This window comes from Thamnophis elegans, chromosome 2 (assembly GCF_009769535.1).
Source record: "Thamnophis elegans isolate rThaEle1 chromosome 2, rThaEle1.pri, whole genome shotgun sequence".
In the NCBI taxonomy this organism is placed as follows: Eukaryota; Metazoa; Chordata; class Lepidosauria; order Squamata; family Colubridae; genus Thamnophis; species Thamnophis elegans.
Window position 1 is genome coordinate 136,886,530 of NC_045542.1, and position 26,040 is coordinate 136,912,569.

The 26,040-nt window shown below is 39.9% G+C and overlaps 1 protein-coding gene across 2 annotated transcripts in view; it reads left to right on the forward strand.

The window, feature by feature from the left end:
* Nucleotides 1-26,040, forward strand: part of ADAMTS9 (ADAM metallopeptidase with thrombospondin type 1 motif 9) — a 168,164-nt gene that overhangs the window by 80,255 nt on the left and 61,869 nt on the right. For both annotated transcript variants that reach the window (XM_032211696.1, XM_032211697.1), the window contains exons 19-28: nt 2,994-3,120; nt 9,088-9,298; nt 11,145-11,309; nt 12,045-12,209; nt 14,965-15,084; nt 16,353-16,448; nt 16,581-16,748; nt 17,896-18,177; nt 19,885-20,046; nt 21,949-22,125. In XM_032211696.1, coding sequence (XP_032067587.1) covers nt 2,994-3,120; nt 9,088-9,298; nt 11,145-11,309; nt 12,045-12,209; nt 14,965-15,084; nt 16,353-16,448; nt 16,581-16,748; nt 17,896-18,177; nt 19,885-20,046; nt 21,949-22,125 — 1,673 coding nt within the window. The remainder of the gene's footprint in view (nt 1-2,993; nt 3,121-9,087; nt 9,299-11,144; nt 11,310-12,044; nt 12,210-14,964; nt 15,085-16,352; nt 16,449-16,580; nt 16,749-17,895; nt 18,178-19,884; nt 20,047-21,948; nt 22,126-26,040) is intronic.

Below are 26,040 nucleotides of genomic sequence, written 5' to 3' on the forward strand. Positions count from 1 at the left end.
TGTCCTTATAGTTTCACTTTCACTATTAATGTCTGAATATCAAATTGGGGCTGTATCTTGCTGCTGTGGCGGCAAGAGTCAAAGTCAAGGAATAAGTCCCAACTGACCTAGGCAACCAGCAGACCTAGAAAGATTTTACTGCTCTGATTAAACTTTCGTAGCCCTTTCTGTCCAAGACAATGTAATGGCTGACTGGCATGAATAGTCCCTTTCAGCGGAATAACTTACTGCTAGAGAAATTTGCTCCAAGTTGAAATTAAGTTAACAAACCCGAGAAACCCATTTCAATCTCTAAAACCAGTAGCTTTTATTACAGCTTTATAGATGGGGAATTGAAACTGAGAAACAGTGATTTTGCCCTACATTATGCAATGGGTTGATGAACATTTTTTCCAAGGCTAAGTCTTCCTTTCCTAGATCACAATGACTATACCCGTCTAGAGCCAAAAATCTCAGATATATAAATGGCTCTGTATGTTTCTCTGTGTGTTCTAGCATAACTCTGGAAAGCCTTGAGGAATTTCAACCAAACTTGGTACACAGATGACTTACTCTCTAGAAACAAATACTGTGGGAATAAAACACCCTTCACATCCCTCGGTGGGTGTGTTCTGTTACGATACAGCCTAGTGTGACTTCAAATGGCTTCTACTGTACTGCTGTAAAATGACTTTACTGTACAGTGGAGTTGCCATGGTAACGGCTTCAACAGTACTCCACAAGGGGGCTCCCTCTGGTAAGGGGGAGAATCCAACATTAGAAATTACATTTGGTTTAGACATTTTCTCCCTATAAATAAATACCCCTGCAACGCCCGGTTACTAGCAGTAGTTGTAGGATAAATTAATATTACTGGAATGGGTAATGTTAGGATGTATGAGAAAGGCCAAGGAAGTAACCAGATCGATCTTCAGATATGTTCTCCTTGATTGTCTGTTCCTAACAGGTCCAAAATTTTACTGATTAAGTACATGTTCCACCAGTCTTGCAGTGCTACAAATTCTGGGTCTGTATTGCAATTAATTTAGCTTCCCTGGCTTTACTTTTTTCCTTGGAAACTGATCTTCTGGGTAGGCTTTTCTCTCAGATTCAAGTTATGCTTTTATTTTCAAAGCACGAGTTGCTCCTTCTTTTTTCATGTTCAATAGGATACCAGCTTAAGTCCCACCACTGTCCCGGGGTCTGGGAAAAACGGTTAATAGCTCACTTATTATAACCGAGGAAGTAAACTAAGTTTCTGAGAACTGGATGCGTCAAAAATTATCTAAGGTTTTCCATGTATGAATTACTTGTTCCCTAGTTCACAGTGGAGGCAACCGTTTGAGGCGGGAAGGGGGAGGGAGTGTGAAAATTGCAGAGAGGAGCTAATGGAAAATGTCCATTGTAATGCAGACTTTAGGACTTTTGGATGCAAATACCAAAGGCCAGGATTTGCACTGTGACTTTTATGCTGAATATTTCTTCCCTTTTCATTATTACAGTTTGTATTAGATGCCTGTATTCACAGTAACAGTGGCCTAAATATAGTGAGATAATCGGTCTGGGATCCAGTACACCCTGCCAGGCTTCCCCATGCCTTCAAGAAATATGATAGTGTGGTAGGACTAGCATATGCAGACTGTAAAACTCAGATGACCTCTAGACATGGCAGCAAAGAGATGTGAAAACCTTTGACTCTCTGTTGCCATCTGGTGGAGTTTTGCATAGCAGACCTGGTACCTCAAGTTCAATATTCCAGGAAGTAATAATGAAGGAATAGCGCAAAACAGCAGGCAAATATTCCCGAGCTAGTTGTTGTCTCAGCAGCAGCTAACCGTGGGAATAGAGTTCTCATCCTCATCCCTTTTTTCACACAAGTGGGAGGGAATTTGTATGCAGAACTCCAGCAGACAGCAAAGATGTTTTCTGCTATTTTCCGGCCAATCAATTTCAGATAGGAACTCTGAAAAGTCTATTGTAGACAGATATCTTTCTAATGCCAGATGGAATGTGGCTGCTAAGGGTGAGGCTTGACTCCACAAACTCTACTATCATTGATGCAAAGGGGAAAAAAATGTTGGCTGAGAGATTTTGGTGTATGCTTCTGCACAACACCTTCCGCCAGGAAGAATTGCATAAATTATACAAATATTAATTTGGGTGAAGCGGTCATTCCAATGGGCAGTTGGTAGAGAGGAACGGAACTGTTATTTCTTTCTCATTATTCTGCCCTTAATGAAACAAAAGACAAAGAAAAGAGCACATAGCTATTTAAACCTACTGAAACCTACCCTGTTTCCCTGAAAATAAGACCTTACCAGATAATAAGCCCAATTGGGCTTTTGAACGCATGTGCTAAAATAAGCCCTCCCCAAAAATATTGCAACACAGCAGCAGCTATGAGGTGACCATGCTCACCGCCTCCTGCACCTCAAAAATAATAAGACCTCCCCGAAAATAAGGCCAAGCGCTTATTTTGGGGGGGGGGGTCAAAAGAAAATAAGACTCTGTCTAATTTTCAAGGAAACACAGTAGCAAATTGAATAATCATACCTGCAGTCAATGTCTATGGATCAAGCTCTGTGTTATGTTCATACACAGCAGTAGATGTCCTTCCAACCCCCATTATAATTTAACATAAGTACACAAATTAATTGCACATTGTCTTAAGGGTGGGAGGGACTTGAAGCCTCTATGTCCAAAATGCTTGATTTTGGAATCCCCTCATGTAGGATCTATTTGCAAATGAAACATGGGAGAGTGGAGTAAGCCTCAGTTACCTCAAGAAGCAATTTTAAAAGAAGTTCTCAAATATAGCCAGGTTTTGAAGAATAAACTTCAGATATCCTGGTGTTTCAGTTCCTTGCAGTTAGCCAATGTAAATTGTTTAGGAAGGGCATAAACAATATTTAGAACCTATCTAAATATAGGCCTACTTTGGAACATGTGTATGGGAAAAAATGAGTTCTTGACCCTTTATGTAATTGTAATTCCATTTGTTTCATCCTTTTCAGGAGAACGAAAAAGAAAACGAATTTGCACCCGGGAATCCGATCAGCTCATGGTATCTGACCAAAGATGTGATAAAATTTCCCAACCTGATCCAGTGACAGAGCTGTGTAATTTAAATTGTGAATTAAGGTAAGGCAATCTTAGAGCTGTGGATTCCATTGTTTTAGTCCCCATAATGTAAATTGTATGGCCAATTGGCCAAAAAACAACAACAAAAGGCTCAGCACCTTATTGACTAAAAATATGCACAAAAAGGCATTCATCCTGCAGTGGATAGACAATTGCTAAAATGATGAGTGATGAATTTAAATTTTAAAAGTAATACAAGTCTTACAACCATTCATTAGCCATTATTTGAAGATATAATAGCCCTTTAAAAAGTGACTTACGACCTTCTTGCACTTAGAACCATCATAGCATCCCCAAAGTCATGTGATCAAAATTTGGGCACTTGACAACTGGCAAGCATTTTGACAGTTGATGGTCATGAGATCACCATTTCTGATCTTCCTAATCAACTTTCGACAATCAAAGTCAATGGAGGAAATGCTTGCTTAACTACTATCACTTATCAACTCCAGTAATTTGCTTAACAACTGTGACCAAGAAAAAGGTCATAAAATCAGACAGGACTCACCGAACAACTGTCTTGCTTATCAATGGAAATTCTGATCCCAGTTGGGGTTGTATGTGAAGAAACATCTGTACAAGGAACATCTTTCCTTTTGGGTTCAATCAATCAGAATAGAGCTGGAAGGGACCCTGGAGGTCTCCGAGTCCAATTGCCTGGACAACCGGGAGATCCTACCCCATTTTCCTGAAAATAAGACCTCTCCAGATAATAAGCCGTCCCCGAAAATATTGCAACACAGCAACAGCCATAAAGTGACTATGCTTACTGCCTCCTGCACCTCAAAAATAATAAGACCTCCCTGAAAATAAGGCCAAGTGCTTATTTGGGGGGGGGGAGAAATAACACCCTGTCTTATTTTGGGGAAAACACGGTATACCATTTCAGATAGGTGGCTGTCCAGTCTTTTCTTAAAAACTTCCAGTGATGAAGCACTTAAAACTTCTGAAGACAAGATTGTAATCACTATTAGGAATTCTCCTTAATTCCAGGTTGCTTCTCTTCTTGAATAGTTTCCATCCATTGTTTCTTGTCTTGCCTTCTGGTGCTGGTTGCAGTAAATCCACAATTTTACCACCATTGAGCATTAACAGCATAACTGTTTGTTCTATATAACTTCCATTTCCTGTGGAGTCAGCCTAAACTTAAAGGAAAGTACATTGCTGTGTAATCTCATAGATGTTAATATTTTATTAGTGATAAGAATCTTTGGGGCAACTAAAAGCATCTCAAGCAAAATTCAGTTTTAAAAGAAATAATCATAATAAAATGTTTAAGTGGCAAAAAAATCAAATTAAACAACAATTAATTATAGCAAAATCATGAGTTTAGATAGTAACAATGGCCCTACTTAAGCCTCCCCAGAACACACTTATGAAGACTGGGCATTGCACCGAATAAGATAATACTTTCTCTGAAATTACAATAAAATTTAGTAAGGTTGTATTATTGCTTTGGCAAACGCTCTTCCACTTTTGATCACAAAAGTTGTATTTGTAGATACTTCAATTCCATTAAACCTTCTGGTTTGCCCATGTCCTGGCTCGCTTTTTTGTACTCAAGGTATTCACTTACTGTATTTTAATGCTATTAGAGATGAAGCTAGTTACTAACTCACATAGGTTGAAAAGGGAATTAGAGCATGCTGGCTGGGGAATTCTGGGAGTTGAAGTGACCAAAGTTGAGAAACACTGCTCTAGCTTCAAAGGTGGTATATTACTGTATACCAGTGGCACTGGACTGGGGGGTGCAACAGTGAAGATGAAGGTGGCATTTGTGCCACACTTATGAATGAAGGAAGCACTTGCCATTTCTAGATTGGTTGATTTGATTAGGAATTCAGTGGTTTTGGCTCTTGGTTTTACCTATTGTATACATGTATGTACACACCCATCTGTTCTCTTTCTGTAGCGTACTGTAGTTTAGAATGGTTTAACCATTCCCTTGCTCCCCTTACCCTATCATCGTCTAGATTCCTACTCCCCTGATGGTAATGCCAAGAAGGTAACAATGATCTTGTGAATGCTCATTCATTCTTTGGGAAGCCTCCTGCCGTTCCCTCTCAGTAACTTTGCAGATGGTTGTTTCTCCCTTTTCTGCAATCATTAGTTTATCCACATCTAACAGCAAACTGCACAGCAGAAAAAGGAGATGAGCCTCTCTCAAACAATGCATGTCCCTCCCCCAAAGGAGCACCTGAGGCCCACATGTGCCCCACAAGCTGTGGGTGAGCCTCCATTGACAATCTGGATTTGCCTCAGCCATGAAATAGGGAGGGGATTAGGTGGCTTTTGTTTTTAAAATGAAAGGGGTCTGGAATGTGGGTGTTTAAACACTTCCTTTCTTCCACAATTTTCTATTATTTCGTGCTTCTCACCCTCCCTCAGGAAAAAAAAAAGTATTTGGGGCTGTTCGGTGATTAATGAGAATAACCGGGGCGGGGGTGAGGCCATTTTCCCCCTTCCCTAATCAAAGTGCATAGTCCTGAAAATCCGCCAAGATATTTTTCACATGTAATAGGAAATCCCAGAAGTGCATTTCCCTTTCTTTGATAGTCAAAATCCATTAAATGACTAACCATTTTCTACCCTTTTTATGATAATTAGACCTTCCTGCTGAGACTGTGCCTGACTCTAATGATAGGTTGGACATGATTTCTATTCTCCCTGCGCACACATTTTTAAATTGCATTAATAGGAACCTCGCTCACTCATAGGCAAAACAATTGCCATCAAACAATTGGAGCCTTTAAGAATACTATTCTTTTTCATCTCATATTAGAGAGTACGCAAAGTTCATAATCCCAAAGAATGCACATTGCATGGGACAACCGAATGCCAATTATTTCTTATACTATTTCTTGTCTTCTCTGCTAGTTTCCCCTCAGCCTTGTTTAATTATTTATTTATGACATTTATATACCGCCCATCTCACTGTCATGTGACTCTGGGCAGCTTACAATGTCCTAAAACCAGAGCTAGAAACATTAAAATATTAAATATTAAAATAGGGATTAAACAGGTTAAAAACTAAAATACACTGGGGTGGAGACGGGAATCTTCTTCCTACCCTGTTTCCCTGAAAATAAGACCTCCCCGGATAATAAGCCCAATCGGGCTTTTGAGCGCAAGCGCTAAAATAAGCCCTCCCCCGAAAATAAGCCATCGCCAAAAATATTGCAACACAGCAGCAGCCATGTGGTGACACACTCACTGCCTCCTGCACCTCACAAATAATAAGACCTCCCCGAAAACAAGGCCAAGTGCTTATTTCAGGGGGTCAAAAGAAAATAAGACCTTGTCTTATTTTTGGGAAGCACGGTAGTCCACTTACCACCTCTAATGTGGAATACCCCAGCAGATCTAGAGATTGACTGAGATTTGGGAGGCCTTGAAGATGGGGGTGGACCAAGGGGCACAATGTTCCAGAGGATGGGAGCCATGGCAAAAATGGCATTTCTCTTGGACCCTACCAGCCAGAATTCCTTTACCGATGAGATCCGCAGCATCCCCTTCTGCCAGATCCAGGGCCAATCTGGGTATCTCTTGGGCCAGTGATCATCTTGTCACCTGGGCTTCTTAGCGATGACATCAAGAGTTATGAAATTTTGGCAGCAGTCAGACCTGACTGGATCTGCTCTGCTCATTTTCATATATTTTTTCACTCTTTGAACTTTGGATTTATGGGATTGATATTGCTGCCAATTTCTAGTTGGTCATTGTCCTGTAATTTTTCTGATTGTTATTGGGTGGTATAGATAGCAAATAAAAATAACCCATTTTAAATTTAGCACCATAGAAAAATTAATTGGTAGCAGCAAGTAGTCATTTAGGTTGTCATCTTCTTACTGCTAAAACAATAGAAAAAGGGTTCCGAAAATTGTAGCTGAAGGAATATGCTGAAGATTGCCAGGTGCCTTTTATTTGAAAGGATGATAAGGGTTCCATATTTTAGGTTTTTTCCCATTCTCTCTGCCCAAGATCACAGCTCGATAGATCATAGAAGAAAGTTCTTGTTTCAGAACACTAAGCTCCATAAAATAAACACCTTTTGCTCTCTCCATTCCCAATACTATTTTAAAAAAGGGGATGGGGTGGGGAATCTGTATTCATTTGGCAACCACAATTCCAGCCACAAAATTGTCCAATTTATCCAGGACAGAACCTTTCTTTTAAAAGCATTTGAAAATTGGTAAATTGTAAGAGCTTTTATTTCGGGGATGATCTGGTTAGTATTCAAAATCGTTGCTTTTCTAAGTACATGTGAATCACCCCTTTGTTTCTGCCTGCCTTCTCAAAAGAGAAGACTGCAAAAGTTGGGGTCTGTAGCGCAAAAAGTTAGTACACTCAAAGTCTGCCAGAAAGTAACAGTACAACAGTAGTTGACCATATGGGTGCTTTAGCAGTAGGCGTTGCTTCTAGAAATAAGTGGAGGTGGCTGGATTGTTGTCATGTTTTTTGTCCTAGGTTTTAACGACAAAGTAAGAGCAGCTATAATGAGCCACTCTCGAGCCAAGCCTTTCTTATTCAGTTGATTCTCATCAAGAGTTTGCTCGGGCTGCAAAGCTGTCAGGCTGGCTTGCATTTCCAGCTTCATCTAGCTACATTGCACATTGTCACCTCTTGCATTGTTCCTGGTATTCCAGGGAGCACCAGATGAAAGGGAGAGGGACCCACAGTTGCTTAACAATCAGAGAAAGAAACTTAGGATGGATTCACCCTCATTGATCAGGCTGCTAAAAGTGACAGCAGGAAATTTGTACTTTCAGACTTGCAAGATTTTGTTAATGCGGCCTTACAATAAAGCAGAATCAAGTCATCTAGTTATATTTCCTGTCTGATTTTCCTGGGAGGGCTGAATGAGGGGGGGGGGAATGTATTCAGGATTGAAAGTTTCTACTAGTGTCACATCACAATAGAGAAAGCTACTACTCCCAAGTGTGCGCTTTGTCTATACTACCTTGCAAAATGAACATCTTCATAGAGCATTCTTCCAATAGACAGGCACAAATACAGCCTTCACATATGTTAAACAAGTTGAACAGCTAATCAGTAAACATGCACATTATAACATTTCTGCAATTTTACTGTCTACACTTACATCCTTATAATTGGATGCCAAAATGTGTAGCATTCATTTCAAGTCCATCCCTCAACCTTGTGATTCCTATAGAGCTGACTCTCAAATTCTCTTTCCAGCATTTTCTCATTTCGGTTTCATCCCAAATGGTGTATTTACTTTTATTTTTAATTCGGTTCCTTCTCCTGGAGACTCCCTCCCTCACTTTCCGGGGGGGTGGGGGAACCCACAGTTGCTTAACAGTCAGAGAAAGAAACTTAGGATGGATTCGCCCTCATTGATCAGGCTGCTAAAAGTGGGCATGGCCAATGTGTGACGCATCCAGCCCGCAGGCCACGAGTTTGACACCCCTACTATAGGTGAAGAAGAATAAAGGACATTGCTTTAAAAAGCCTGAATTCTTGGTTTTTGGAGCCTGGCTGGTGATTTGAGGCTTTCATATAACATTTTTAGTAAATCAGAGAAACTAGATTATTAATCTCAGTCACACCTTCGCCCCTTGCAGCTTTTTTTTTTAAACACTAAGGGCAGTTCTAGGCACATTTTGGCTAGCATGTGACTAACACAAATACAGCCCAATTTTACCTTCTACTTATCTATGCAAACTGTTCACTACCTTATAAACCCCCATATTGTTGTCTATATCTTAATCACTTGGAAGTACATGCCATGCATTGACTCAAATTCAGATTTACACAAATAATATGAATTCAATATAAAATGGTTTTGGATAAAATGAAAATAAAATGAAGCATGCTTACAGTTATGCTACCTATTTCCCCTGCTTCTGTTTTTGCTTTTTGTCTCGGGCACATTTTTGACCATCTAAAGAGCTTCCTCTTGCCGTGATTGCTTTGGCTAACAGATGCTCTTGATTGTATATATAGGTGGCATATTGTGAGAAAGAGTGAATGCTCTGTGCAATGTGGAATGGGCTATAAAACTTTGGAAATTTCCTGTGCCAAGTACAGCAAGCTTGAAGGCAAAATTGAAAAGTATGATGACCGATACTGTAGTGGCATATCCAAGCCAAACACTAGGGAAAAGTGTTCAGGAGACTGTAACACCGGAGGATGGCGATACTCGGCCTGGACTGAAGTAAGTTGATCCTTTATGGGATAAAAGCAGTAGGGCATGCAAGGTGAGTGAGAGAGAAGAATGATATGAAAGGAAGTCAAAATGATTAGAACTGTGTGTGGTATAAACAACTTACATTTTACATTAAGCTAAGGGACATGGTGGTTCAGTGGTTAAGATGCTGAGCTTGTTGATCAGAAGGTCGGCAGTTCAGCAGTTTGAATCCCTAGCGCTGCATAACGGGGTGAGCTCCCGTTACTTGTCCCAGTTTCTGCAATCCTAGCAGTTCGAAAGCATGTAAAAATGCAAGTAGAAAAATAGGGACCACCTTTGGTGGGAAGGTAACAGTGTTCCGTGTGCCTTTAGCATTTAATCATTCGGGCCACATGACCACAGAGATGTCTTCAGACAGCGCTGGCTCTTCAGCTTTGAAACGGAGATGAGCACCACCCCTAGAGTCAGGAACAACTAGCACGCACGTACAGGAAAACCTTTACCTTTAACTATATGCCGCATAACCAATCTTTCAATTAACTAACTGCTCTAAATTGATTCTATTTAATAAAAACAATGGGAAAAGTATTAGATGGGGGAAGTTTGTTTTAATATGCAAAAAATAAAAAGGGAAATTAAAAAATGGAACAAAAGCATTTATGTATATTACATAAAAGAAATAGGATTCAATGTAATATTTAAACCAGAAGTGATTTAAGCCACTGAATTATGTTTCCTAACAACTGGAATATTTATTATTTCACCTGTCTGGTTGCTCGTATTTTATTTTGTATTTTACATTATTTGCCTGAATACTTTATCTGATCTTTATAGCCACCCAACTTGCACAAGTGAATCTCAGTGATTTTCATGATTAAAACACAAAAACCTACCACATATAAAACACCAGCATCCAAGGATAAACAATAACCCCAATAATGTAATCAGCACTGTCTCATTACTTTAAGTAGGCCTGAATCCTGACTGAAAGAGGGCCCTCCTGGAGCTGTAAGCCAATCACTTTTTCAACAACCGCTCCTAAAAAGATTTGATCCAATCTTCTTTCAGATGGCAATTCTAACCCTAAAAGCCAGTTAGCTGATGAGGAGCTTAGAAATGAAAGGCATCACCCAAACAGTTGCCACGAAGGGACGGCAATTCTTTGTATGGGCTATCAGCCTATGAAGAGCATAGATCAGGGGTGTCAAACTTGATTTCACTGAGGGCTACATCAGGGTTGTGTTTGACCTTGGGAGGCCAGGGTGGGCCCGGCCAGCTCAACATCACTCACGTCAGGAGTGGTGGCCCGAGTACTCTGCCAGCAAAAACAGGCGCCCGAGCTCTGTTTTTGCATGCGACAACCTCCTGCTACCCTCTGCCAGTAAAATGGAGCTTGGGACAGCCACCCACAACCTTTGCAAGCTCCGTTTTCACTGGCAGAGATACCGCGGGCCAGTCCTTCGCTGTTTCTATGGCGGCCCCACGGGATCCGTCCCGCAGGACTTGAATTTGACACCTCTTCCATAGTGGCAGGATTCAAGGATTCCCCTATTATTATTTTTTAAGAGTAGCTATTTTTAGCACTACTGGGATGTGCTAAATGTATGCGCTAGCAATTATTAGCCATTATTACATACAGCACAATTTCTCTAGTTTATAGGCAGTCGAGAGAGTCAGGGTAGCAATAATTAGCATGTGCTTTCTATTTGGGATTTTCTAAGGACAAATTCCTGGCTGTTTTTGTAAAGAACTCTTCGACAAACACACACTTAAAACTCAATCAAATGCCAACCTGGAATATGGAGGAGTGGGCATTTTCAGCTGACCTTGTAGTAGTAGTCTCTAACTTTGACTTCGCTTTTATTCCCTGAAGTGCTCTAAGAGCTGCGGTGGTGGCACAAAGAGGCGCCGAGCCGTCTGCATGAATACATTCAATGATGTTTTGGAGGATAGTAAATGCAGCCAGCAGGAAAAAGTGACAGCACAACGGTGCAACGAACTCCCGTGCCCACACTGGAAAACAGGAGATTGGTCAGAAGTAAGAATGTTATATTGCATTAATACTGTAATTTTAATCGCACGGTGATATGGTGGCCTAGTGGTGGAGCTCTTGCCTCTCAATCAGGAGGCTGTGAGCTCGATCCTAGGTAGAAGCAGATATTTCTCTCTCTGGGCACAATGAGAATATATCTGCTACGAGAACTCCGCATTGGCGACAGAAAGACATCTGGCCAGTAAACACTCAGCTCCGTTCAGTTGCCCTGACTCCACCCTGATGCAAGGGATTACAAGGTCATTAAAAAAAAAACCTGTGATTTTAATCACAGCGAAATTGCACTAAAATGGTTATTCGGATCATATGATCTTCACATCTCCATTCCTTAATGCACAGTTCAGATTTACTTTGTTCACGTCTTCCTCTGTCATTAGCACAATGAATTAGACAAGCTACTGCAGGCTTCCTTTCAGTTTGAAAAGTGGGTCCCAGCGTTCATTTAGCATCAGATAATAAAACAGATAAAGAGAAGATAGGTATGACAATGATTTAACTTTTGCTTTATGGATCCAATGGGGCTTCGTAGAACTTATTTGCCCTGTAAGTGGCTAAAATTTACTTTGAACAATGTATCTTAAGTTAGAAGAGCTAATTTCAGCCTTGATGTGGCCAGGTTTGTTCCCTTCCTTAAACTCTTGTATCACTTTATTAACCTTTGGAGAAGAGAAGGCATTGAACGAGTGAGGCCAGCTTAAAGTAGATGTGTTCTTCTTTCAGTGTTTGGTAACCTGTGGAAAAGGGCACAAGCATCGGCAAATCTGGTGCCAATTTGGAGAAGATCGGATCAGTGACAGACTTTGTGATCTTGAGGCCAAACCAGATTCCATGCAAGACTGCCAGCAGCAAGAATGTGCAGCGTGGCAAGTAGGACTGTGGGGCCAGGTACATGAAGCCATTTGTTCCTTCTGTTAGTTTCTTTCCAAAATATGTCAATCATTTTGCAAGAAAAAAAAAAGTTTAGTTCTACAACTAAAAGGTACCAAGCAAGACGCAAAGCAAAGTATTGAATTAATGATAATAACATGTCAGTGATTATGATGATGGCAACCAATTGGGATATTCATAGCTTCCTAGAACAATGGGAAATGAAAAAAAATATGTGCAAGTTGCCTGAATATTTGTATAGTTTTTAATTTATAAGCCACCTTTCCTCCAAGAGTATGTGACTCCTACTCTTTGTAGTTTTATTTTGATAATTTCCAGGTAAGAAAGGTAAGGCTACTTAAAAAATTTCCCAGAGTTAACACAGTATTCTAATAACCAGATCATAATTGTATCCAATGTGTAACTGTCTTGCCAAGAGAAAGCCAGGTTCATGCTATTGCTGAAGAAGTGAGTCATCTCTTTAAACTATCATAGCTAACTTGGTCCTCACAGGAGTTAGAGCATGCTCTTGATACAATTCTTAACTGTAATCTACTTCCATGCCCTGATTTTTAAAAAAAAGTACAAAGGAATTTATACTGAGTCAGATTACAGGTTACCAGTGGTAGGATTCACTTACCTTCGCTACCGGTTCGCAAATGTGAGCGTGCACCACCTTCTGTGCATGCACACCGCCTTCTGCACATGCGCAGAAGGTCGTGCATTACATTGGGGCGAGTGGGCGGAGCTTCCAGCAACCACCACTGCCGGTTCGCCCAAACCGGTAAGAACCAGCTGAATATTACCTCTGCAGGTTCCTTAGCCTAATTCTAACAGTCCAGACTGTTTATAACTATAACTTTTAGTTGAAGCAGTATAAAAATTAAATGAATGAAAATGGTCAGAGACTAGAACCAGAAAAAGCCTCTTGGGTTTTTTTCTGACAGTTCTCATTCAGTTTTATGTAAGATGTTTTTTTTTTATTTTGAAAGAATTTCTAAAGCAGAAAATTCCTTTGATATTCTTGTCATCGGAATATGGGGTTCTCACGTCCTCATTAGTTGGTTTACAAGTTGCAAGGAGCGGACATACAATGAAAGATGGGACATTGCTTATGACATTTCCAGAAGTTACTGTCTACAATTCAGTCGAATCCCTTGAGAGAGTAGAGTAAGGAAATTCATCTTACGGTGTTTTGGGTTTTTTCTAGTAACTTTGGTATGTCCTTGCTAAATGGAAGCCTTACCCTTGAGAAATGATTGGAAAATTTCTTCTTCCCTGGAGAAAGTCAGAGAATTCTCCACCTCATTTCTCTAACTTCACATTTGGTGAAGAAATGTGACAAGCTATCTATGTCAAGCTCCACGTCAGGTAGAAGGCCTTTTAAACCCTGACACTTAACTATGCTGTAATCTGGAAAATGGATTGAACCTGCAAAGAATATAGTGTGTGGTCTTCAAGGGAGATAACATCATGAAAATAAGTATGGGAGGGGGAGGACATTCTAATCCATAAATCACTGCACACATTTATTTGAAGAATTTGGGATTCTAGTGAAAGGAATATATTTTAACCGTTTGATGTAATTGGAAGCAGAGATAATTGAAACAGTAGAAAGAACTGTTGTTTATTGTAAATTCTATTCAATTAATCAAATCCCTGCAGTTTTGGCAAGATTTCAAAAGTAGATTTGCAGTTGCCTTCTTGCTAAGGCTGAGAGAGAGAGACAAGTCCAAAGTCTTCTGGCTGGCTTTGTGCCTCAGACAGGACTAGAATTCACAGTCTCCTAGTTTCTAGCTTGGTGCCTTAATCTGGCTCTTCCCTGTATTGGGCAGGACAAATTATATATTTGAGAAATTTAATTTCTGAAATCATTCATGTATATTGTGGTAAAGGTCTTATTTGATATTATATGGTTGATTCCAGATAGAGATTTCCTAGCACTATTAATTGTGTGACTATTCCAGGTTTCACATTTTAATTTTTTTTAAATGTTAAACAAAGAAGAAATAGAAAAATACAGAAGGCTTCCATTTAGACTCCCCCTTCCCTTTATAGCAGGGGTGAAATTCAACAGGTTCTGACAGGTTCTGGAGAACCGGTAGCAGAAATGTTAAGTAGTTTGGAGAACCGGCAAATGCCACCTCTGGCTTGCCCCAGAGTGGGGTGGGAATGGAAATTTTTCAATATCCTTCCCCTGCCATGCCCACAGAACCGGTAGTAAAAATTTTTGAATTTCACCACTGCTTTAAAGTTTTGTGAATCAGGCAAGGCATTAGTACAATTAGATAGTTATAGGAAAGCCTTTCTCACCTAGAAAAGTCAGGTGTGAAGTTCCCAAGAGATGACCTAATTAATTTACGAGCCTCGAGACAAAGTTCAAACAAAAAACATTCATTTATTAGGATCAACATCTTGGCTTGATCTTCTGCAGAGCCTAAACTGAATCCCACTTAATGGCATCTGAACTTTACCCCTGTGTCCCTTCCCCTCTGCCTTAAGTCATCAATCACATTCGCCAACAAGATGTTACGGCAGGGTTCTGGACATGGGCATTCATATCCCAATTACAAGAATATGAGACTTTACTCTAGCCAAAAGTATCCATGGAATTTTCCCCCCTTCTCAAGTTGATAATATTCATGGAAACGCTTTAGACATTGACATCGGGTTTTCTGTATTCTTACCAAGATTATACTTCCTTGGACATTTATTTGCAGAATCGATATATTCAGACCTTTTTAAAAAATCTGTGGATTTTTTTCCCCTCTAGTGCACAGTAACCTGTGGGCAAGGCTATCAGATGAGGGCAGTGAAATGTGTTGTTGGTGCCTACATTTCTGTAGTAGATGATAATGAATGCAATGCTGCAACCAAGCCAACAGATACACAGGTAGGTGTGGTATGGTGATAGAGTAGACATGCAGTAATGTCAGAGGGGTTTTTTTTACATTTCAAGCCCAAGTTGTCAAGCCCAAGGTACAAATATTGAAACATCATTGAAAATGTGTAATTAATTAATTAATAAACTGCCCATCTCCCACTGACGGAGGGGCATGCAACTATCTCGGATAAAATGGCTTTTCTTGCAAAGTGGTAGAAACCCATGAGGCGCAATGAGCGCTTATGGGAGAATTCAGCCTAGTGCAATTTTTCTAATCATTTTATAACATTTAAAGATTTCTGCCTGTAGGGTGATTCTTAAAATGTAAGAAGGCATTAACAATGTAATGGACCAGCCCATATTAAATAGAACAATCCAAAGAAAATGAGGATGCTGTTATTGCAGTTTAAAATCATATTTTAGCTCCTTCTTCTTTATCATTTTCTCATGATTTTCTTTTATTTGAAGTAGGTACAGTATCTTATCTATTTGGTAAATCTGTGCTTGTTCAAAAGCGCCATTTAGAATTTTCTTTCTTCATGCTCTCCTTGTTTGTCATTAACTGATTTAATTCCTAATTCCGTCTCATCATTTGAATAATTATTGAAATAAATTCCAGTGTCTGTGATGTGAAACGGGCTAGAAACCACTTGCAGTACATATAAAGCATGTTTTTTCTGATGCATTTTGATACTGAGGGGAAAAAATCAATATTAGCAACATATTCTTATCTAAATTGTTTGTATTATATACCACCATGGTTTAGATTCCCAGAGAGGTGTTACCTAATACAATAAAACTAGTAATAATTTATATATTGTCAAGCACGGAAAATCAAGAAAGCCAGGCAGTTCAAATGAATAAAAAGGTTTATTGCAAGTTTAAGCTCTCTACAATAATCTGAACTACTAACAATCAAAGCAAATTAGGGGTAGATTCAATTTTAGGTGGGATGGACTTAGATCACTTGTGGGTGTGAAAAGACTCGAAGCTGAGGATGCGTTTGAACCCTCCCTTGGGCTCAGCCTGTCCATGTCCTACATATATGCGTGCATATATAATATATATTTATATTTTATGATTTTCCAGATATACTGGATACATCCACTTTTAATAGAAGATGAGTCAGTTATATTTGTATCTGGACAGGGAGGGAATCTAATATTTTAATCTCTTATCATTTGCAGTAGTGTAATCCCTAAACTGTAACAAAATATTTGTAATATCAGTTATCTGATACTGTATTTATTTTTGTAACGTTCTTATTTATGAAATAGGACTGTGAAACAGTGCCATGTCGTCTCCATCCTAGCAGCCCAGAAACCAAGCAAAGCAGTCACAGAACCCAGTGGAGATTTGGATCCTGGACTTCTGTATGTTAAAATTTATCAATTTATTTTATTTATTTCCCTTGATAATTAACCCTATCTACTGTATGAAAAGATTATGATACGCTTGTCAAAGGAATCCGCTTCTTCAGAGGCATTCTTGTCGATCTTCTCTAGTGTTCTGCTACCTGTGGGAAAGGCACCAGGATGAGGTATGTCAGCTGTCGTGATGATTATGGCTCTGTGGCTGATGAACCTGCCTGTTTCCATCTTCCAAAACCATCAGCAACTGAAGCGTGTCTTGTAATATCCTGTGGCCGGTGGAAAGCCTTGGAATGGAGCTCAGTAAGCAACTTCCTTGTTTAAATATGCCAAATATTTGTCCGTTGATCCTCTGATGAACATGTATAATTCACCATTAAGAGGAGAAGATTTGGAAGACAAAGCACACATCGTTTTTGGGCGTCATAGCAGCTCTTCTTTCATAATGTAGCAAGTACCCTTGTTGGAACATAGCCAAGATGGTTTTACCAATGATCAGATTAATACATAGTGAAGCTGGAGCTAGTCCATACCTGGCATCCATCTCTGGTTAAAAGGACCAGGTATTCAGGGATGGCAAATACCCTGTTTTCCAGAAAATAAGACCTCCCCAGATAATAAGACATCCCCTAAAATATTTAAATGCCTGTGCAGCCAGTCCCTACCATTTTCTGAGGGAGAAAGAGGGGGAACGTGCCCCACATGCACCTGCCATCCATGCGCAAACCCTAGCTACCGCGCCCCTTCTCTTAGTGGTGGCCGCAAAAAGAGTGGCAGGTCCAGCGATGTTAGGGCTGGCAAGAGTGTACCTGAAACAGAGACAGAATGACTGGTCCTCTCTGGATAAGCTTATCTGTGGGCCACAGTTAAGGGTCTCCTACACTTCAAAAATAATAAGTCCTCCCCAAAAATAAGACCAAGTGCTTATTTTGGGGATCAAAATAAAATAAGACCCTGTCTTATTTTCGGGGGAACATGGTACCTATACCCAAAGAACTAGATGCAATTATTCTGACTTAAATGGAAGGCAGATTTATAAGCTGCTAAAGCAATAAAAAATGAGATCTGTTGAATCCACTTTAGTGAAACTTCTAAACCTACTTAAAATAGGTTTATATGCATGAGGATTTGTTTGGGTTGTTGTTGGTTCTTTGTATTTATTTTTTGTTTGTGTGTATATGAGCCACAGTGGTGCAGTGGGTAGAGTGCAGTACTGCAGTCTACTACTGCCGCCTGCCTGCAATTTGGCAGTTTGAGTTTCACCAGGCTCAAGGTTAACTTCCAAGGTGGGTAAAATGAGGAGCCAGATTCTTGAGGGCAATAGGCTGACTTAGATAGGGCTGTAAAGCACTGAGAAGTGGTATATAAGTCTAAGTGCTATTGTTATTTCTCAAAATCTATCTTAAGGCTATGGCCAGCTATTCTCTCTCTTCTCTCCTTATTAATGTAGTGCTCTGTAACTTGTGGGCAAGGTAAGGTGACCAGGCAAATACTCTGCGTAGATTACAATGACCAGAGTATCGATAGAAATGAGTGCGATGCCGAAGATATCCTTGCGACAGAGCAGGACTGCTCTATGCCATCGTGTCAGCAGATCAACCCGGGTAACAGGCCCGCTAATCCTTTTCCTTATCCTGACTATCATCAAAAAAACAATCGAGGAGGGCACCCAAACCGAAATCAAGGTCATGGACATGGAGGCAACCAGTGGCGAACTGGACCATGGGGAGCAGTAAGTAGTTTCTGGGTTGTTGAAGCTTTTTTGTCCCCTTGTTAATCGGGTTCTACACTAGCTATAACCTGCTATATAACACTCCTCGTTCCCCATGCCAATAAAATAAACGTTCAGCTATCCCAGACTGGTTTCTCTATGCTACAAAGATTCAAGATTTTAAGGAGTTTGCATTCCTTCTTCTCTCCCACCTCCCCAGAAAACTAAAGTGTTCCCAAGAACATGGAAAGATGGAGAAGACATAGTGATTGGCATCGTATGGTTTCTGAATCAGTGAAACAAAGAATAATAGAAATGATACCAATCAAAATCCTTGGTCAGAGGATTTACAAGTGACTTTCCAACACTATCCTTATATTGTTATCATAGATAATTGACAGGTGGCAACGATCTTTTGCTACTGTCACTCGTTGTACTTTACACTGGCTAGCATCATTTTGAACCAAGTGCAAATTCCAGGCACTTTTCAGCGGAAGCCCCACATAGAACCTATTGCAGTAGTCAAGATTTAGATAACTGGCATCAAACCTTGCCAGCTAGGGAACGTTTGCATCTAGCTATAATTGTGCAACTAATCTCCCATCCTAGACAGGTTTCACTTCAATCCAGGGGTGGGTTGCTGGCGGCATTACTGCCGGTTCGACCCGCGTGTGCATTTGCACCTAAAAAAGTCTGTGCATGCACACAACGTTAGAAAAGGAAAAAATAACATTTTTGCAGTGAAGATTGTTCTGCGCCTGCGCAGAACCAAAAATCAAGATGGCAGCGCCGATGATAGAACTGGTTCAGGGGCGTGGCAGGCCAAGTTACTACCTACTTGGCCGAACCGGGCTGAACCGGTAGGAACCCACCTCTACTTCAATCCGTAACTCCAGTTCTCTTACCAATAAACCTTCTGCCTTGTCTATTGTAAGGTGGAGATGAGGACAAGATAGAAATACATGAAGTGAATTAATTATTGGGTAGAATCCAGTTTTGTTTTGGCATTAAGAGAAGCTTTTTCTACTAACAGAAGGGAAAGGACTTCCTTTCCCATTGCAATTGCTGCCACACTTTAAAGTCTGTTCCAGGACATTAGCCAGCCCTCTAAAGTAGACTTGTAAGGATATATGAATTGCTACAAGGAGAAGAGGAGAAAAATCACATAATTCTACAAGAATCTGCAAGCATTTTATTGCTTTTCTCTATTGTATCTATTGTTTGTGTTGCGTGTCTTAGTGTTTTTCAAACTTGAGAACTTTAAGAGGTGTGGGCTTCAAGACCCAGAATTCCCAGTTTCTTTAAAGTCACCAAGTTTGAAAAACCACTGACATAGATTCATAGTTCTATGAGTTAATCAGAAGGTGAACTCAATTCGACTTTCTGAATGAAGCCATGTCGGAGTTTAGATTGTAAATAGTGGGAGTTTAGTTCAGAAAAGTGACAGGTTGTCCAGTATGAGACAAAGACCTAAAGGGGACATTCCACAAAATCTGAGAGGGTAGTTATTTCCCCATCAGAAAAGGAAGTTTTTACCTGCTTGTTGTAAATGTATATTTTGACATTTTTATTGTTATTGCTACTAACGTTGATATTATCACTGCTGCTAGTAGCAAAAAAGACACAAAAGCTTTTATACGCTTAAGAGATCTGGATTTATAGCAAGGATGAAACAGGAGCAACAACCTATAGTAAACATCCTGAGCCTGTGACAATTACATTTTATAGTGCTCAAGTACCTGTGCTGGTGGATTTCAACGTCGAGTAGTCGTATGCCAGGATGAAAATGGATATGCTGCTGATAATTGTGATGCAAGGATGAAACCAGATGAGCTAAGGTCTTGCGAATCGGGACCTTGCCCTCAGTGGGCCTATGGAAGCTGGAGTGAGGTAAGCTTTTAAAGCATTTAGCTTTAAAAACAAGTGAACTCTTTTACTTTGTATGAGATTACCATTACATGGTAATGATGTACCACTATGAGCCACGGTGGCGCAGTGGTTAGAGTGCAGTACTGCAGGCTACTTCTGCTGACTGCCGACTTCTTGCAATTTGGCAGTTCAGATGTCACCAGGCTCAAGGTTGACTCAACCTTCCCTCTTTTTCAGGTTGGTAAAATGAAGAGTCAGATTGTTAGGGGCAACAGGCTGACTCTGTAAACTGCTTAGAGAGGGCTATAAAAGCACTGTAAAACGGTAAATAAGCCTAGGTGCTATTACTATAATATATTAGTAATAGACTACTATAATTACACAGGCTGTTAGATTGCATTTGAAAGTGAACTTCATTCAGAAGGGTTTCTCCAAAAGTGTTAAGGCTTGGTCCAGGGATAATGATCTTGATCTGAAAGATCATGATTGTTAGAGTAGAGGAAAGGTATGTGAATGCATGCATTTATTTACCTCAGTGTGTCACTGGCCACTAAAGTCTGCTGAGGTGATTTTTTAAAAAAAAAATCAAGACATTGCAAACAGTATATCAATAAAAGCCTATAAAAGCAAGTGAAACACATACAATTAAAACATGATATTAACTAGTGAAAGTTGATTCTGGAATAGATGTTTTTATTCTCTCCTTCATTGTGTATTATCATCGTTCTGTTTATAAAGCTGGATATGACAGGATGCTATTTTAACAGACCATTGTAGTAGTTGCTGAATCCGGGCTATCTTTAAGGAAGTAATATAGAGCATGCAGGACTTCCTCCTTCCCACCCTGTCAACTATGTTTGTGAGGCCAAGATCAGAACTCATCTTAAAAGGTAGAAGGAACCAGATTTTTGAATGCTTCATTCATTCATTCAACAATCCATCAATTCATTCATTCAGTTTGGATGCCAGCTGACTCCATCTATCTGTGTAGCACATAAGAATAGAGTGATATAAAATGACAAAGTACAACAAATTAACCAGACCAAGTACAAGCATAACCACAAAATAATTCCAAGATGGCAATCCAAACAATGAAGTGAATACAAAACATCACAAACAGGAGTGTCCCATTCAGATCTGGATAAATAATCAGATTTTCACAGCCTTCTTCCTATTCTCCACAGGAAAATAGAAGCTTGGAAAACTAATAGCACATCCAACAAGTTAATCTTATTCTCTCTTTCCCTCCCCTCTCCATATTGTTTTGGCACAATCAGTACTATTTTCAGTGTACAGACAGTCCTCAACTTAAAGCCACAGCTGAGTTTGTAACTTCCTTTACTGCAGTCAACAAGCAAAACACACCCAATTTTACAACCTTTTGTGCTACAGTTGTTAAGCAAATTGTGTGGTTGTTGACTTTTTTTGTCAAAAACCCCTAGGAAGTCACCTACTCATGTGATACTAGGATGCTACAACTATAATAAATATGCGCCAGTTGCCAAGGATCCAATTTTTTTTTCAAGTAATCACGGGGACACTGCAATGCTCTTAAGTGTAAGGACCAGTCATAAATCATTTTTTTTCAGTGCCGTCATAACTTTGAACTGTCATTAAATGAATGCACATAAATCAAGGACTACCTCTGTATATCAATTCATAAGTTTGGAAAGATCCAGGGGAAAAGAAATCCTTAGTGTGCGGAGCATCAATAATCTCATGTCCCCCACATTCCATCACTGCTGCTAACTCTGTTTTTGTGTTGAAAAAAGTTGTTTTTTTCCCTCCCCCCACCCCCTGGAATCCCATGCCTGTTGAACAGCAGAAAAATTAATGTCCAAACTGGCTTTGAGTCAGACTAAGGAAGCATAAAGCAGTAATAATACTGGTGCTATCCATCATTGTAATGTCTTTTCTTTCCAGTGTACAAAGTCATGTGGTGGAGGAACCAGAACGAGGCTAGTTGTATGCCAGCATTCCAATGGAGAGAGATTTACTGACCTGAGCTGTGAAATCCTTGACAAGCCACCAGACCGCGAGCAGTGCAATATGCAGGACTGTCCCCGAGACGCTGCCTGGAATGCTGGTCCTTGGAGCTCGGTACGACCATAACATAATTATTTTATTATGTTACACATTATTCTTAGGAATGGAACCAAGTCCTTAAAAGTCACGGTCCTGATATTTGGTGGTGTGTGTGGTTGTTTGCTTGTCTTTTTTTTTTTTTTTTTTTTTAAAGAATCTTCACTTAAAATTCTTTTTTTAAAAAAGAAAAAAAAAGGGAAAAAAAAAGAAATGATGAGTTCCATGTAGTATAGACACGTGGGGAAAAGCTTCCCAAATCTGTTCCCTTTTTTTAAAAAAAAGCACTTTCTGCTTGATAGTGAAGTTTGTACACTTTATTAGCCCGTGTCGAGTTCTGTACCCCTTGCGTCTTCTCGTGAAAAATATTTTGTAAGCAAATTCCATCACACAACCTTTTTCATTTTTGCCTTCATTGGTCTGGTTAAGCTCTTTAGCAACAGTCTGAACCGTCTGCAAAAGTGCCTTGGAATTCTCATCTTACAGTGCTGCCATATATAATTTTTTTTGCATACTTACCTCTAGGTGTATGCAAACTTAACTGTCTGGGAACTATTTTTTTAAAAAAAGAAGGAATAGAAATAAGGGCTTTTTCATGCAGCCACCACCCTTGTCTCGCATATACTCTGCAGCAACTTCACAGCATTGGGAAAGTATCCCCACAACTGGGCCCTAACCCCATTTTGCTAGACAGTGCTCCCTTCCAGTTGGCCAGTGGAAGAGTGCACAAAATATATCCAGCTGTCAGCTCACCCCACTTCCTCCTTTCCTTGGTGCTCTTTTTTTTTTTGTTCTCAAAAGGAGGAAAATAATTAAAAACTTAACCCACTGCTTAGTGAGGGGACAAATAAATATTCCTTTCATGCAGCTTTGGAGAATAAAATAAAGCACAGCAAGGCAAGATGGCACCTTGCTCTCTGGCAGGACAAGGAGAATCTCAGTGGATGGAATCGGGTGAGAGATCCCACCAACAGGAAAGTGGTCTTTATAATTCCAAAAGAAATTGCAAAATGCTATTCCTCTCGAATTGGTTCGATCTCTCACCCTTCCTAGAAGATCCTTAATGTTGTGGAACTACCAGGAGAAAGTACCACTGTCTGATCTGTGTAGTCTTCCCTCCATATCCATATGAAAGAATAGTACACAAACAGTGTGATTGTGAGATTACATGAGGGAAAAATCATGACTTTCTGAAATATAGTTAAGAGCATATCATATAATTCTTTGTCTGATTCTAAATGTAGAGATTGAAGTGACTTCCTTTTAACCTCATTTTATCAGTAGACTTCTTGATTGATTTTAATTGTTCCAAGCCCTTATTGTTAATATTCCAAATACTACAGATCTCAACTCATCAAGACCTTGATAATTAATTTTTCCCCACAAGTCAGTGGTACTATGCTGGCATGTGATGATGAATAAACTCAATTGATAGAAATTTAGTATAGAAATTTAGGCATGTCTAGAAGTATTTTGCATGTCTTAACTTGCAAAACTCACTATCTATCAACCCAAAGAGTTAGGTTTAGGAGCACCCCTTCTTAAGTAGTCCTACCTTCCTCAAAAAAGTTTCTGTTGTCTTATGTCTCTGAGCCAACATAAAGCATTTCTCTATAGCAGAGGTCTCCCAACCCACAGGCTGCACCCGACCAGTGGTCCACAGCCCTTTCAGAGCCCAGGTGGTGCAGTGGTTAAATGCAGCACTGCAGGCTACTTCAGCTGACTGCAGTTCTGCAGTTCAGTTGTTCAAATCTCACCGGCTCAGGGTTGACTCAGCCTTCCATCCTTCCGAGGTGGGTAAAATGAGGACCCAGATTGTTGTTGGGGGCAATAGGCTGACTCTGTAAACCGCTTAGAGAGGGCTGAAAGCTATTGCTATTGCTATTTAAGAACTGGGTTGTGCAAGCAGCTGGCAAGCGCACATACAATTCCACTTACGCAAGTGGTGGACATGTGCACCTGCTTGCACAAATGGAGCTGTGTGCACTCATGCACATGCCTACCACTCATACGGAACCTCTCCCCCCTCCCGCTGAGGGGCCAAGCTGGAAAGCTTGGAGACCACTGCTGTATAGAAGAGAAACAGTACTCAACTTGTTTAGAAATTAGGAAGTACGAAGTGTAAGGAAGAGCGTTAGAAGATGCAACAGGCCTAGGGCAATAACTCCCCTGTTGGGATCTGGGCCTTGGCAGAAATCAATGATGGCAATTTTTGACCACAGTCATACACACCACATAGTAAATTTTAAAAACCCATTCCCAGGTTCATATTCAAATATCAAATAATATATGCAGCCTTAATTGTGAGCAAGCTTCATAATGATTCGGGATCTGACTGATTATTCCCAAACACAGACACTTATACTGACACACCATTCCAGGTACATCTTTTTTTGCCATATTTAAAAACAGGTCTATGACAATTCACCACGGCCAATTTACCACAGGACAACTCTCTGCAGGATAAGAGTTACGCTAATGTCAAAGAAATAGTGGAATAGAATCATGGAACAGAGGATTCAAAACGGGACAGAATGGAATGTGAATGGCTAAAGTTAAAATATATTTTTATTTTTAAAAAATAATTAAACAGAATCGTTAAATTGTTCTGCAATGCGAATGCCGTTGGCCAATGCAAGTCATCCTGCAGTAAGTTGGCTGCGATGAGTTGGCCATGAGAAGTTGGCTGTGGCAAGTTGTCCCATTCCGTTAAAAAAAAAAAAAACTCTGAGATTTTGACCCGGTTTTAATTGTTGTTTTGAGACTGGGTTGGCTTTTGTTTGTAACATGCTGTGAAGTGCTTCAGAAGTATGTGCATATGGATTTCTAGAAGATGTCCTTGTGAATGCTTGGTGGCTGGTCACGTTCTGCAGATAGGAACCATCAATTAAGAAGATCTCATTCATTTGTGGATACTGTATTCAGGGGAAGGTTTTTTTTTTCTTACCTGGGACATTTGGTTGATTACAGCAGGCTTCTCTCAATCACTTTCTTCAAGTGAAAAATGCAAGGCATGCTTGTTTATACCAGCTTGTATTTTGGGGATAACCCTTAGATTATTGCAATGCAATTTGCATTTTTACCTTTATTTAATTCCATGCTAGTAATAGATTCATGTCTTCTAAAGGAACTAGGCTTCCTTCAGTGTTCCTGAGTTCCCACAAATTAACCTTAAATGAGCTCAGCTGAGTTTTCACCAAACAGATTCATAGAATGGCAGACTTTTTCTCTCTCTGATTCTTTCCATTAAGGCATAGGCAGGCAAAGATCTTGATACAACCTATCTTCACAATACAATCTATGTCACAAGTTCTGGCAAAGAGGCAAGGCAGCCTTCGGTTGTTCACAAGTCCCTGATGCCAGCAATTCTACTGGTAGATAAGTCTTTGTGGGGTAGCATAAACACCAGTCCATAAATAAATACGCATTTATTTTCTGTCCTGTGCAAATTTATCACTTGAAGAGAGGCTCTGAGCTTATCTAATAAACTCATTCTTCCTTCCCTCTGAGGATAGTGCAGGAGGCACAAAACCATTGCTGAAGTTCTGGACCTTTTAAATCAATAGATATTCATCCCAGTTGAATTACTTTAGGAAATGAGACATTAACCAAATAGTAGATTACCGATGATGCCCCTGTCAAAATTGAATACAAAGCAAACTCAAAATAAATTTTAGGCAATTATTGTGTGTGTTTGGCCTAATTTGTCTCTAAAGCACTTTATATAAAGAAGAGAATCCTTTTCTATCCATTTATAAACTTCCTAACCTTGCCTGGTTTTCATATTTCATTTGCAAAAATAGTATAACGTGTTCATTTATTCACTGATGTTTCTGAGGAGTGTTTTGTAATAGTTTTAATCTGCATACCTCAATGGATGGTGTAATAGCCATACAGAATAGGGCTGTGCAATGCTTTGAATTCAATTCCAAA